We start from the raw sequence: 14,211 nt of genomic DNA, 5'->3' as shown, positions 1-14,211 counted from the left end.
TCAAGATGAATCTTAGGTTTATGGCCTAAGAACTGAGTAAATGGTGGTGACATTCTCTGAGATGAAAGAGAGTGTGGATGAGGAAGAATTTCAAAGTTATTATTTTGGACATATCCATTTTGAGATACTTATTAGACATATGATTGCAAAACTCTCAGAAATCACAGCTAGAGATAAACATCTGGTAGTCAGAGTATATACAAGACATGGAAGTGTATGTTATCACTGAGGGGGGGACAGTGATTAGAAAGAGAATATGGCCTAAGACAAAGTTACAAAGAGGAGAATGAGTTAAAAAAAAATCTGAGTGCAGCCAGTAATAGAGAAGAAAACCAGGAGAGTATGGTGTTCTGATGTTCAAGCAAACAAAGGCTCAAGACAGATGGAGTGATCAACACTGAGAGCTAATTATCCATAGATTGAGTCAAATGCAAGTTAAGGATTGATCATATCACAACAACATTAATATTCTGGTGACTTTGACATGGTTATTTCACTACAGTAGTGAGGACAAAAGCCTGATGCAGTGCATGAAAGAGAGGATGGAGGAAGAAGAGATAGCTTGTCACTGTAGCAGCATGGAAGAAAATTTATAATGCAAAGAAGGAGAAGAGTTAGAATCTTGATAAACAGAGTTTCAGGTATAAAGGTGACCTTGTCTGCTCAGACTTGAGTCTATTGCAAGAGACTAACATAAAAATAATATGGAAGCATAGTATGATAAAATTGTACAGGAAAACATTTGGCGCTATGGGAAACTATAGGACACAACACAGGGCAATTCCAAAGGTTTGAAGCGGTAACATTCACACTGAAAGTCCATAGATGGGTAGGTGTTAGCTAGGTGAGAGAAGGACAAATCAAGTGACAGCAATAAGAGAGCAAATTAGTTTAGAAGGCTGAACTGGGATGGGGGATTAAGATGAGGAGGACTTGGGAAATTATAGTTACAAGCCTGGAGATGAAGTCAGAGACTAATACAATTAACTATATTTATCTGTAGGCCGGGCACAGTGGCTCGTGCCTATAATCCTAGCACTCTGGGAGGCCGAGGAGGCACTGTTTGAGGCCAGTGATTCAAGACCAGCCTGAGCAACATAGATCCTGTCTCCTCAAATTAGCTATATAAAAATTAGCTGAATATCTATACACTAGACACACTTGTAGTCCTAGCTATTCTGTAGGCTGGGTTGGGACGATTGCTTGAGCCTAGGAATTTGAGGCTGCAGTGAGCTGTAATCACACCACTGCACTCCAGCCTAGGCGACCAAAGCCAGAGCTTGTCTCAAAAAAAAAAAAAGAAGCTATCTGTGAGAGTTGTGAATTCAGACAATGGGGAAATTTTTGAAGAATTTTCACCAGAGAAGCAACATGTCATATTTTAATTTAGAAAGATAATTTTGACAGTAATTTGAAAAATATAGTGCATGGAAAACATACCAGCCATAGGGAGGCCACTTATGTGATTAATGTAGTAACTCAGAAAAAAAAAAAAGAAAGTACGTATAAGAAAGGTTGTGGCGGTGGCGATGGAGAGGAAGAGCATCTATGAAGTATTTTTTTTTCATCGGCAGGATCAACACTTCATCAATTACTTTTTTTGTTCTATTTTTTGGGCAAATATTTTAAATTTCTTCCTCTGTCGCTTGCACGTCATTCTCAAATCATGCAAAACTGCTGGTTTTCTATTTAAATGGGCTAAATTAATTTTGACTAATTTAAAAAGAATTTGTGTATAACCCATTAACAGAGATTTGTAAGAAAACACAACTAAGTGAGTTTCTTTAAAAATATATTGTCACACTATTTTAAAAAGTTTGCAACACTTTTTTTTTTTTTTTTTTTTGAGTAATTGCCCTGGTTTTTGCATTTGTCTTTGGAAGTGACACAAAACAATAATTCACTTTTAAAAAAATAATTATTACAAAAGATGTGTTCTTTATATCTCATCATTTATAGCCATACTAGGACAAATTCCCCGGGAGCACAGTACCATTGGGAACTAAAATAATATTTGTAGCATTTATTGATTTCTAACTGTGTTCTAAGCAGTGTGCTAGTTTCTTATGCATATTCTAGTTTCTTTGTATTTTTCACAAAAGCCTTTTAGAAACAATAGCATTACCATTCCACAGATAAGGTATCTGTGTTTCAGAGAGTTTAAAGAACAGTTCAAAGTCACACCGAATTTAAGAGTTATGAGTTAGGTCATGGCCAGAATCAAGGTGATTCTATTAATGGCATGATAATTTTACTTTCAGACTAGTACCTTCTAAAAATGGTAGAAGCCTTTATTGACTTCTGAGTAGGTCTGCATACATATTCTTTCTTGTAGTAGTTAGACTGGCAATAACTAAACTGGGACCACTTCAAGTATCTTCAGTTCCACCTAAGGACATGGACTCTGGCTTTAACTGCCAGGATTCAAATCTCAACTTCATCTTTTTTTTTTTTTTTTTGAAATGGAGTCTTATTCTGTCTCCCAGGCTGGAGTGCAGTGGCGCAATCTCGGCTCACTGCAACCTCTGCCTCCTGGGTTCAAGCGATTCTCCTGCTTCAGCCTCCAGAGTAGCTGGGACTACAGGCGCCCACCACCACGTCTGGCATTTTTAGTAGAAATGGGGTTTCACCATATTGGCCAAGCTGGTCTCAAACTCCTGACCTTGTGAGCCTCCTCAGCCTCCCAAAGTGGTAGGATTACAGGCGTGAGCCACTGCACCTGGCCAGCTTCATCTCTTAATATGTGATCTTGGGCAAGACAATCTCTTAATGACTCCATTTGATTGCCTCAGCTGTAGAATGTGGAGAGTACTTATTCATATCTCATTAGTTGTTGGAAGGCTTAAATGAGTTAAAATATGTAAAGTATTTAGAAGGGTGACTAGCATATAGTAGGCTCTATATAAATGTTATGATCATAATATAATTGTTATCATCATCCTCATTACTTTCCAGTGGATGCTGTTACTCCTCAAAGAATGCATGAAGGAGACAGTATCAAATAATTTTTTAAAAATTCAAGATAATTTTTATCTAGAAATGAACTATTTTTAAGGCAAATTTAGTCAATGCATGTTTTAGTAATATAATACAAATAATATGCTGTTATTGAGTTAATTGTAGTGTGATTTTTAGATATGCCATTCAAAGGTCACCCATTAATGCTGTCTAATTATTTGTTAATGTTTTCATGGCATACAAAAACTTCATTTTCATTTCTTTTATCAGTTTTGAAAAAGTATGATTTGATTTGCAAGTCTAGTATCTGTCTAAGATGTTATCTCTGACCTTTACTCTTATTTTAATCCTTTGCATTAGAATTAACTCCCTCTCTTGGACTGCTTTATTTTTAGTGCCCTGTGGTGGAATTTTAACTAAGCGCAAAGGGACTATTTTGTCACCTGGATACCCTGAGCCTTATGACAACAATCTGAATTGTGTGTGGAAGATCACAGTGCCAGAGGGAGCTGGCATTCAAGTAAGAATATTTAAGTTTTTCTTCTTTCCGTTGTATGTTTGTAGTTAATCTTTTCAGAGATGACAGAATGAACATTATTTCTAAAAGTTTAGCAAGTGGTTTTGACTGACATGGTTGAAATGAATAGAAAGATATTTGTTATTAATTTTTTTCACGTAGAATTAACAGAAAGCCAATTCAAGATGGCATAAGCAATACAAAAAACAATGTGTTACCCCCATATAACATGGAATCTTGAGGTAAGCAGATTTAAACATTATTTCAGGGGTTCAGTTGTGTCTTTCCTCACCCAGGTTATTTCCATCTCTCTGTTCTGCCATGCTCAGCCTGTTGGTTTTAGTTGTTAGACACCTTCTTCTGCGGTCTTGAGGTGGCTGCAAAAGCTCTAGGCATAACAGCCCTACATAGCAATGGCCAGCAGCTAAAACAGAATGTCCCTATGTTATGTACCATTTCAGTGGTTAGGAAAACTTTTCAGGAAACCTGCCAGCAGTCTTTCCCTCCTGTTTTATTGACCAAGATTGCAATCATATCCATTCCTAATCTATGCAGTGGGCAACAACCAAAGATTTACTATGATTTGGCTCAAATAAAACTATATTACATATCAGGAGTAAGCAATAAGTGCAGCCTCCTATTAGGCACACATCTCTCACTTAATTGAACTAAACCAGATCTCTGTTAGCAAGGAAGGAGGATGCTTTTTAAAAATAGGTAATCAACAGTGACTGTCCTGTTGTTTGAATTATGGCTCTTTTGGAGGCTGCTATTTGACCAGTTATTCTGTTTTACATAAAGATATTTTTTTTTTCTGGATGAATTGATAGTATTTTACTGCAGAATCAGTATATATATTCTATGAAAGGCAATTATACCTCATAAATATTACATTATCTAGCCTTCACAGATATAACTTGATTACTTCTCTAATTGATTTGTAGAGTTTTTCTTTAGAAACTTGAGACATATAAGAGTTGTGGAAAAATTAGCCAAGATGCCATGCATTAATAATGAAATTAGATTGAAGCATAATTTTTAGTAAAAAAAAATCAGCTTCGTAGGTTTATAATTGTTCAGATGTTTTAAAAATTACTTGACAGGCATTGGGAGTAAAATATGTCAGCAAACCAATGACAAAACAAAAAGCATGTACATTTTCAGAGTTTTAAGGACATCCAGAGATTATAGATGCATACTTACATTCTTGCTAGTTTATAGAAAATTTGTGAAATTTGAAGATAACTAATCAATCCTATCTTATTATAGAGGAATAATAAGGATTTTGGGATTGCCCATGTTCCAGCTTGTATAGAGGATCTGAAATGATATGATACCTTTAGAATCTTCATATAACTTTTACCACATCATCTGGTTATAATCTTCTGAAGGTTATTCAAGAGCATCTATATATTAACATTCACTTACTTATTTCCATCTAATCTTAAAATTATGAAAACCCTGGCTTGTTTTCTTTAGTTATCATCTTCTCTTTTTAACCCACTGCAATGTGGCTTCAGCAACCAATACTCTAATAGAGCCAGTCTCATAGTGAAGATCTAAATATGATTAAATCCATTGTGTGGTTCATCTTGCTTTCTCTGTCAGCAGCTCTCTATCTTGCTGTTCCTCCCCTGACTCCTAATAGACTATTTTTTTCTCCTTAGATCCTAGGACACCAATATTTTCTTGGATTTTGTTTTGTTTTCTCTTCTACATCTGTAGCTCCTACTTGTATGTCTCCTACATGGTCTCCTCTTCCAATTCAATCCATTGTTCAAATATTAGTGTTTATGGGATTCTGTGGCCTTTGTTCATTTCACTTTACTCTCTCTGGGACCTTGTCTAATTCCATGGCTTCAGCTACTTTTATGTGCTAGAAATGTCGAGGACATCAATCATAATAGACAATCAGAAAACATATTTTTGAATGAGGGACTGAATAAATGATGACATCCAGACCTAAATATCTAACTCAGACCTCTCACCTAAGCTGCACAACATATATCCGACTGTCCACTGGACATTTTCAGCTAAACTTCTTGATGGCTTATCAAATTCAACCCGTCTAAAACTGACTTCATAGAATTTTCTCAAAACTATAGAACTTTCTCAGTGTCTTCTTTCTCAGAACAACTTCCTCATCCATTAAGTTACACAAGTCAGAAATTTTGATTCTTCTCTGACTCTTACTCGGTACAATGAAATTCATCAGGTCTGTCTTTCATAAATCTCTTAAACAACTCTATTTCTCTCCATCCACACTTTTACTACCCAAGATCAGATAGCGTCATAGCGTCATCCTTGTCCCAGGTTCTTATTCTCCTCCAGTCTATTCCCTGTACGTCTAGTAGAGTAACCATCTGAAAGTAAAAATATAATACTATCATTTTCTTGTATCTAATACCTCAGTTGTCTCCAATCTCCTTAACTCCTTTGACACTATCGATTATGCCATTGTGCTGTGTTCTCATTTTGTAACTATTCTATCTGCACTATTTCGCTCATTATAAAAACCTAGCTTTCTTTTGCCTCTGGACCCTTTGTGCATGTTGTTCTTTCTGCCAGCACTCTCTATGATCTCCTTTTATGTTGCTTATTCTTACTCAACATTTCTGTCTCAACTTAAATACATTTTCTGTGGAAGACCTTCCATGAACTTGTGACAAGGTTAAGTTCTCCTGCTGTATGTTCTCACAGTTCCCTGGAATTTCTTTATCATCATACCCATCACATTTCAATGTTACTACTAATTGTCTGTAAGCTCATGAGGACGGTGCCAAGTCCATTGTGACGGCTAGTACAGTTCCTGGAAGTACATGCTGCACAGTGCTTGGCAGTATATTCTCAGTAAATATTTTTAGAACGAATCAATGAATACTTGCACAAGTGGAGTTTTGACTATTTTAGAGTTAGCAGGCATAATGAACTACTAAGATGTTTGCAGAAAAACTATGTTATATATCACTTATCCTAGGCAAACACTTCAAAACTGGACACATATGAATAACACTAAAATCTTTCACTGAGGAAGGACTTCGTTTATTGACTGTACTTTAGAAAACAAAATTTGAGTTTAGCAGCCCGTTTAGCAAACATGTAGTGTATAAAGCATTTGGGGCTTTTAATTTTAAACACACTAAAAAAAACTATCAAGGACCTTTTTCTGATTAGCCACTTATAAGGATGCTAGTTTTAGACATATCACACACACACACACACACACACACACACACACACATAATATATGACTTGTATTTGAAACTTCATTAAATTTATCTAAAAGCTACCTGGCTACTACACTAGGTTTAAAGCAATGTTTAATATTTTTCTCTGTTGGGCCACATATGTGTGTGAATAAGGAATTATATGAATATTCAATAAATCATATATGAGATAAAGTGGGATAATCATTCTTGAAAAGAGGAGAAAAGAGGAAACATTTGGAATGCTGAAAAATTACAATAATATAGAATAATTGAACATTCTTTGGGAATTACCTCAACAAACAGATTAATTTGTTAAATTAATATTACATGAGAATTTCCCACTCTTTGTGGCAAAGAGTGGATTCATTTGTTTGTTTGTTTATATTAGCAGGGTCTATTGGAAAATTTGAGTGGGGGTACATTCAAAATTAACAGTGATAGTTATCAAGAAAAGGGAAATATTTATGTAATAAACCATGGGGGAAAATATGTTGGTTACATGATTGTATCAATTTACAGCAGGATTATCATGATTTTATATAATCTAAAGTAAAATGGAATTTGAACAGTTATAGGATAGATGCCTAGTTTTAATGATTGGAAATTCGTTACCTCATAAAGCTATTCCATTGCCATGATGGACAACTATATCTAATGCAAAGTTACTCTGAACACTGAGTCAGCAGTTACCTCTTTTAAAATCTTTAGTTGGGCCAGGCACGGTGGCTCACGCCTGTAATCCCAGCACTTTGGGAGGCCAAGGTGGGCGCATCACGAGGTCAGGAGATGGTGACCATCCTGGCTAACACAGTGAAACCCCATCTCTACTAAAAATACAAAAAATTAGCCGGGCGTGGTGGCAGGCACCTGTACTCCCAGCTACTTGGGAGGCTGAGGCAGGACAATGGCATGAACCCGGAAGGCGGAGCTTGCAGTGAGCCGAGATCGCGCCACTGCACTCCAGCCTGGGTGACAGAGTAAGACTCTGTCTAAAAAAGAAAAAAAAAATCTTTAGTTGGCTTTCACATGTCTTCTGTCATAGTGAGTACTCGATCATTTATTTGAGTCCCTTAACAAATCTCATAGCATTGTCTGCCAGTTCTTCTGGCCAAATTCTGCTTCTACACTCTTTTTATTTTTATTATGCCAAACTACATTCACAATGTACCTCAAATCCCAGTGGCAAATTATATTACATCTCTCTGGCTGCTGTAACAAATTACCATGAATTTTATAGTTACAAACAACAGATTTTATTTTTTTTCCTCATAGCACTGGAGGCAAGAAGTGCAAAATCAGCTTTACTGCACTGAAATTGAGATGCTGGCAGAACATCTCCTCCCTCGTCCCTGCCCACTTCAGGGTCTCAGGAATAAAAGCATCTCTTCCTTGTTTTTTTCCAGCTTCTAGTGGCTGCTGGCATTTGGATTCTGGCCACATCACTCCAATTTCTGCCTCCGTGTTCACATTGTCTTCTCTTCCATGAGTGTTGAATCTCCCTCTGCCTCTTTTCCCCTTTCTCAAGATTCTTAAATTAAGCTCATCTGAAAGACCCTTTTCCACATACAGTAGTAGTATTTAGAGGTTCCAGAGATCAGAACCTGGTATCTTCAGAAGCCATTATTCAACTATATACACTAGACACATGTATCCAGAAGTAAACTGACTTTCTTTCTCCCACCTAGGTAATGGATTTTCCTGGAGATGTCTACATTTTTGCTCTTGCTACCCCACTACTCTCAATAACAGAGAAAAGAAAACAAATTATTCTCAAATTTTTCCTTTCACTTCCTCCCCTATTCAAATCACACAGAATTTAATAGCTTCCTCTACAGCAACACATGTGACATCTGGGTTCCCATTTTTACTACTCCTGCCTCCAATACACTTGAGTGTCTCATTGTTTTTTACTGCAATACATATTGAAATATTACTGAAATAGATATTGAAATTGTCTTTTCACTTTTACTTTCTTCACCCAATGCAGTGCTGTACCTAGAGCACTGTCTTAATCATGTTCTTCCTCCGACTTCTGAAACCTTCATTGGAAAACTGAAGATGTCACTACGTCTTGAAGTGCATAGTCGCTATGCTGGTGTTTAGTTTTTTATTGAGTTTCTCCCCTGATCTTCCTCATAGCTAAGATTTATTGAGTCCTTACTACATGCTGGGTGCCTTATACGAATTAACTAATTTAATTTTTACAATGAATCTATGAATTTGATACCTTTATGACAATAATTTATGTAAATAATCTGAGGTACAGAAAGATGAACAACTTTCCTTGAGTGATATGCCCATGAGGAGAGGGAGCCAGGAAGTTGCAAACCTAGGCTCTTTGATTCTAAGTTCTCTTGTATTTAGCTACTGTGCTCTGCCCTTTTGAACTTTTTTATTCTTTCTCTAACTTTTCATTATATTTATTCTTATGTAAATACCCCCTACTGTGGCTAAAGAAGATTACTCATGGTCCACTAAACCTAGCTCATGGTTTGACTCTTTTTACATTGTTAGGCACTCAATAATTTCCTTCAGTGGAATAACTCAATATCTTCAGCTTTATGTGTGAATCTTCACATTTTTTAAAAAGCTGAATGCAGCATTTTCTTCCTTTGAATTGAAGGAAAGGAAAATTTAGATATGAAGAGGGAATTGATAATTGTTTAAGGAGGTGGCTGTTATACTACAACCATATAGCTTACTTCTGGTCTTCTTCCTATCTTAGAACATTGCCATTGGGTCTGATGCCAATCATACAGGCAGGGTATCTATTGCCATGTGGCACTCACCCCTGGAAACAGGCACCAGCATTCACTTGCATGGAAGAATAATGATGGGCTATTTTGCAGATAACAAATTTTTAATGAGTGAAATTGTTGTAATTATTTAGTGAATGAGTGCAATGCCTACATTTTTAACAGATTTTAGCTTAAAAAAAAACTTTTAATAAAGTTATTCCTTTCGTTCCTCTAAAACTACAAAAAATTTAATAAAGAAATAGCAAAATAGATAGTATCCACAGTTGTGAGGGTCTTGTGGGTTCTTGCAAAAGCTCAAGCTGTGCCAAGTGGTGTGCAATAAAGTAACACATGCCTCTTTCTTTAAATAAACTGTAATAGACAGGAGAGAATTAAACCTCCCCAGTATTTCCCTTCTCAACTTTAAGGACCTTCACTGTGACTTAGTTACTATAACTCTATTCATTAAAATAAATTTTTAAAAATTCATTTGAATTAATTACAAAATATCATTTTATGTGTCATCCATACTGAAACTTATTAAAAATATGCATGTTAAAAATTTTTAAATAAAAGGAAGAGAAGAAATTGAGCAAAGTTTATGCAAGGAAAGGATAAATTAAAAGTATCCAGAAATAAACCTGGTTTTAAAAAGGTATATTATAAGGTCCTATAGGCTTGTAGACCACAAATCTGGTTTTTCCTAATAGCTACAAGCAAATTAGAAAACTCAAAGCAGTACATATACATAAAAATTAACCAATTGTTTTGAACATGCATTGAGATTCGTGGCACTGAGTCATTAGATTAGCTCAAATCTTTTGAAAAGAGAATGTTCTGAGGTAGTGACAGACATTGCTCTGGTTATACCCACAATGAACATTGGTGGGTGCTTCAAAGGCTTTTCTATATAAAAATCAGCTTGTGTAAGCCAGTGCAATAATGGAAAAAATCAGTTCTGTTAAAAACACTTCTATGAAGGGTCACAATTATGTGGTCCAGGATTTGAACTCTCTTTTCCAAGGGGGATTGGTGGACTATAGTTATGTGTATCTGGTTAGAAATGTGTATTCTTACCTGTAATTATTATTTCACAGGTGCAAGTTGTTAGCTTTGCTACAGAACATAATTGGGATTCTCTGGACTTTTATGATGGGGGAGACAACAATGCTCCAAGACTTGGAAGCTATTCAGGTAAATAAGAGAGCTGAGCTTAATTAAAATACAGATATAATTAGGAATATAAAAAAAATTAAAGAGCTATCTACAACTCTTACTTGGTAGTTTTAATTTGCTTTTTACAAACTATACACAAAGATACAAGGACTGAAGTTTAAAAGATTTAAAGATGATATCAATATTGATATTTAAAACCTTATTATATTCTTACCAATTCTTTCTATATTTGTGTAATTATTTATTGATGGTTTTATGTTGCTGGTAATATTTTCAGCTGAGTTGGGGTTCAGGAATAGTATGTACGCTCTTTTCCTTAAAATAAAAGGATGAGCAATAATAATTAAAAATTAGACTGTGCTTTGAATTGTGTGCTATGAAGTCATGAAAATAACCAGGTAAATGCTACAAGGTACTGTTAAGTGACAATAAAGAGAATACAGAATTATTTCTATGAAATGAATAAAATTATATAAAATTAGTGTATACATGTGTAACAAGACCAGAAATAAAATAAAAGTCTTATTTTTTTATATAAGTTGTTGACTTGTTTTTAAAATCTGTTAGATTTATTAAGGTTTTTATTTTTTGAGATGTAGTCTCGCTCTGTCTCCCAGGCTGGAGTGCAGTGGTGAGATCTCAGCTCATTGCAACCTCTGCCTCCTGGGTCCAAGCGATTCTCCTGCCTCAGCCTCCAGAGTAGCTGGGATTACAGACGTGCATCACTACGCCCAGCTAAGTTTTGTATTTTTTGGTAGAGACGGGGTTTCGCTATGTTGGCCAGGCGGGTCTTGAACTTCTGACTTCAGGTGATCCACCTGCCTTGTCCTCCCAAAGTGCTGAGATTACAAGTGTGAACCACAACACCCAGCCAGATTTATTGAGGTTTAAAAGGTAATTTATGCAATAATTTAAAAGCTTATTTTGACATATAGAAGTTGAAATAAAAAGTTTTACTTTGTTAATTTTTTACTATTATACTTTTTAAACTTTAGAAATATAAATATAGCTAACCTATTAACTTATTCAACTCAGAGATGCTGAAATAACTTTGAATGGCTTTAAGCTTTTAAGAGATTTTTAAATGGACTCGTGGAACCAATTACTTATCATCACCAATGAGGAAAAGAAAGAAATATCTGGAGCAAGAGTGATTTGATTTAAACATGAACAATATAGATTTAGATAGAAATCTTAGAAAAATCCCATGCAATTTTAGTACACTTTTATTTGTAATAGGTTAGGGGTAATACTTTATTATTATTATAATTATTATTATTATTATTATTTGCATTTTAGAGACAGAGTCTAGCTCTATTGCCCAGGCTGGAGTGCAGTGGTGCAATCATAGCTCACTACAGACTTGAATTCTTGGGCTCAAGTGATCCATCTGTTTCAGCTTCCTGAGTAGCTGGGACTACACTCACATACCACAACCCCTATTAATTTTTATTTTATTTTGTTTTTTTAGAGCCGAGGTCTCACTATGTTGGCTAGGCTGGTTTCCAACTCATGGCCTCAAGAGATCCTCCTGTCTTACAGCCTCCTGATTAGCTGGGATTGTAATCACATGATTATTACATGAGCCACCACACCCATCTGTAATACTTTTAAAGTAATAATATAATGATAATATGAGTGATAAATAACAGCTGTTGATTACTAAGTGCTAGCTCTGTGTGACATTTGCCATGCACTTTCTTATTTGATCTTTCTAGCAGACCTGGTAGGTAATTGAGGCTTAGAGAGATTAAGTTGCCTGAGGTTGTACAACTAATGCTAGAATGAGATTGGGACCCAGCTGGTGTGACTCCAGAACTAGAGCTCTTAATCAATAACATCCTCTAAGAGACTTAAGGCAGGTGAAATGACCTTTTAAGTTTCTGTTTATCCTTGTCTTCGGTGGTTGCTGTTATCACACTATGGCCAGGAAAGAAGCAAGTGTGTGCTCTGTAATAAACTCTTTCTGTTCTTCCACAGAAGACATCAGGGGTGAGGTCCGCAAAGTTGTGCAAAGCAAATGTAAAGAAAGTAATTACTTATAAAGAAATGTTTGTAATGACCTCAACTCATATGCTCGTTGACCTTTGTCTTAAGATGTAGAATTAACACTTATTTATTTTCATGCTTGCCATTTGAAACTGCTAGAGTTGGAGTCAAAGATCTTAAACTATTTGCTCAATAGCAAAGTCAAGAAATAATTGATTCAAGCAGATACTTTATATTTTCAAGCTCAATAACTTAATAAAATAAATTTGATCTCCTTCAGAAGTCCAGAAAAACATCATTATAATGCATTTGCTGAAAGACAAGAGTAACAGTAGTTCATAATTGGAATTTTTTTAAAAGCTGACTACCAGCTTTGCTGTCAGGGTATAAGAAACATTAAGGCACTTGACCTGGTATAGAATAATGTATCTATCTAGCTGTCTAACTTTAATTCATTATTAAAAGGAAATCAATGACTATATTATCTGACTCATACAAAGTTTTTACTTTGCAAAGTTCAAAATTAAGCTTATTATTCATTCCTTTTTAGTTTGCAAACTGTGTTTTATTCATATTTTGTGTTTCTTTTTAATTAGTTCACAAATCTGGTACATACAGGCAGTTAAAACTGATTATCACTTTGATAATCAGAAGCCTCTGGTATAACACAGTCTTCAAAAAAACACATTGGAAAACAGAGAGAATACACAGTAATAATCTCTTTGAAAGCAATCATTGCAAACATTCATGTTTCTAACAAAATATAACTTTACATATATATGTATTTATTGTTTATTATTAGCCCATGCATGGAATACTGAAATCCACATGAAATTCAACATGTATTTCCAGTGAACATGTCAAACGTATAGCTTTAACTTTCACCAGCCCTTTTTGCTCCTACCTATTTTTAGGAAGCAATCTAAACCCATCTCAAGTGGTCTGTCTTCTTGGAAACAGGAACAGTATATTGAAAGAGGGTTGTGAGAAAAATATTTCTATTAATTTTTTTTTGAAAAACAACTTGATTAGTGCATATTTTTAGTGGTAATCTATTGGCTGATTAGTAAACTTACTTAATTTTATTATAGTACTTATTATGTGGTCATTGAGTTGCCTTCTCATATATCATTTCAGGAACAACAATACCCCATCTTTTGAATAGTACGTCTAATAATCTGTATCTAAATTTTCAATCAGACATCAGTGTTTCTGCTGCAGGATTTCATCTTGAATACACAGGTAAAAATAATATCATGTGCTATTCAAAAAGGTTAAGAACAAGTTTATATTAATTAAAATATTTTTGTTAATATGTATATATTATAGCAACTTTCTCAAAGAAAACATTGTCTTACTTTCTTAAAAGTTTGAAGTATTACTTCAATTCAATTACAAAATTATATGGATAAAGTTTTAATGTTTTCACAAGAATTTACAAGGTTTTTTTTGTTGTTGAGTAAGAATAATTAATGTGAAATCTACCCTGTCAACAAATGTTTAAGTGTGCAATATTGTATTAACTATAAGTCCAATATTATGCAACAGATCTCTAAAACTTAATACCCATTGAACCACAGCTCTTCATTTCCCCCTCTCCCTATCCCCTGACAAGCACCATTCT

At 35.0% G+C, this 14,211-nt stretch overlaps 1 protein-coding gene across 2 annotated transcripts in view; it reads left to right on the top strand.

Moving 5' to 3' along the window:
• The window catches only part of CSMD3 (CUB and Sushi multiple domains 3), a 1,208,741-nt gene that overhangs the window by 1,036,677 nt on the left and 157,853 nt on the right, over positions 1–14,211 (top strand). For both annotated transcript variants that reach the window (XM_032760296.2, XM_032760295.2), the window contains 3 exons: positions 3,354–3,478; positions 10,520–10,616; positions 13,725–13,829. In XM_032760296.2, the coding sequence (XP_032616187.1) occupies positions 3,354–3,478; positions 10,520–10,616; positions 13,725–13,829 (327 nt within the window). The remainder of the gene's footprint in view (positions 1–3,353; positions 3,479–10,519; positions 10,617–13,724; positions 13,830–14,211) is intronic.

The sequence above is a fragment of the Hylobates moloch genome, unplaced genomic scaffold (assembly GCF_009828535.3).
Source record: "Hylobates moloch isolate HMO894 unplaced genomic scaffold, HMol_V3 SCAFFOLD_9, whole genome shotgun sequence".
Classification (NCBI taxonomy): Eukaryota; Metazoa; Chordata; class Mammalia; order Primates; family Hylobatidae; genus Hylobates; species Hylobates moloch.
Note: the sequence above shows the minus strand (reverse complement) of the source record. Positions and strands in the feature narration are given on the sequence as shown.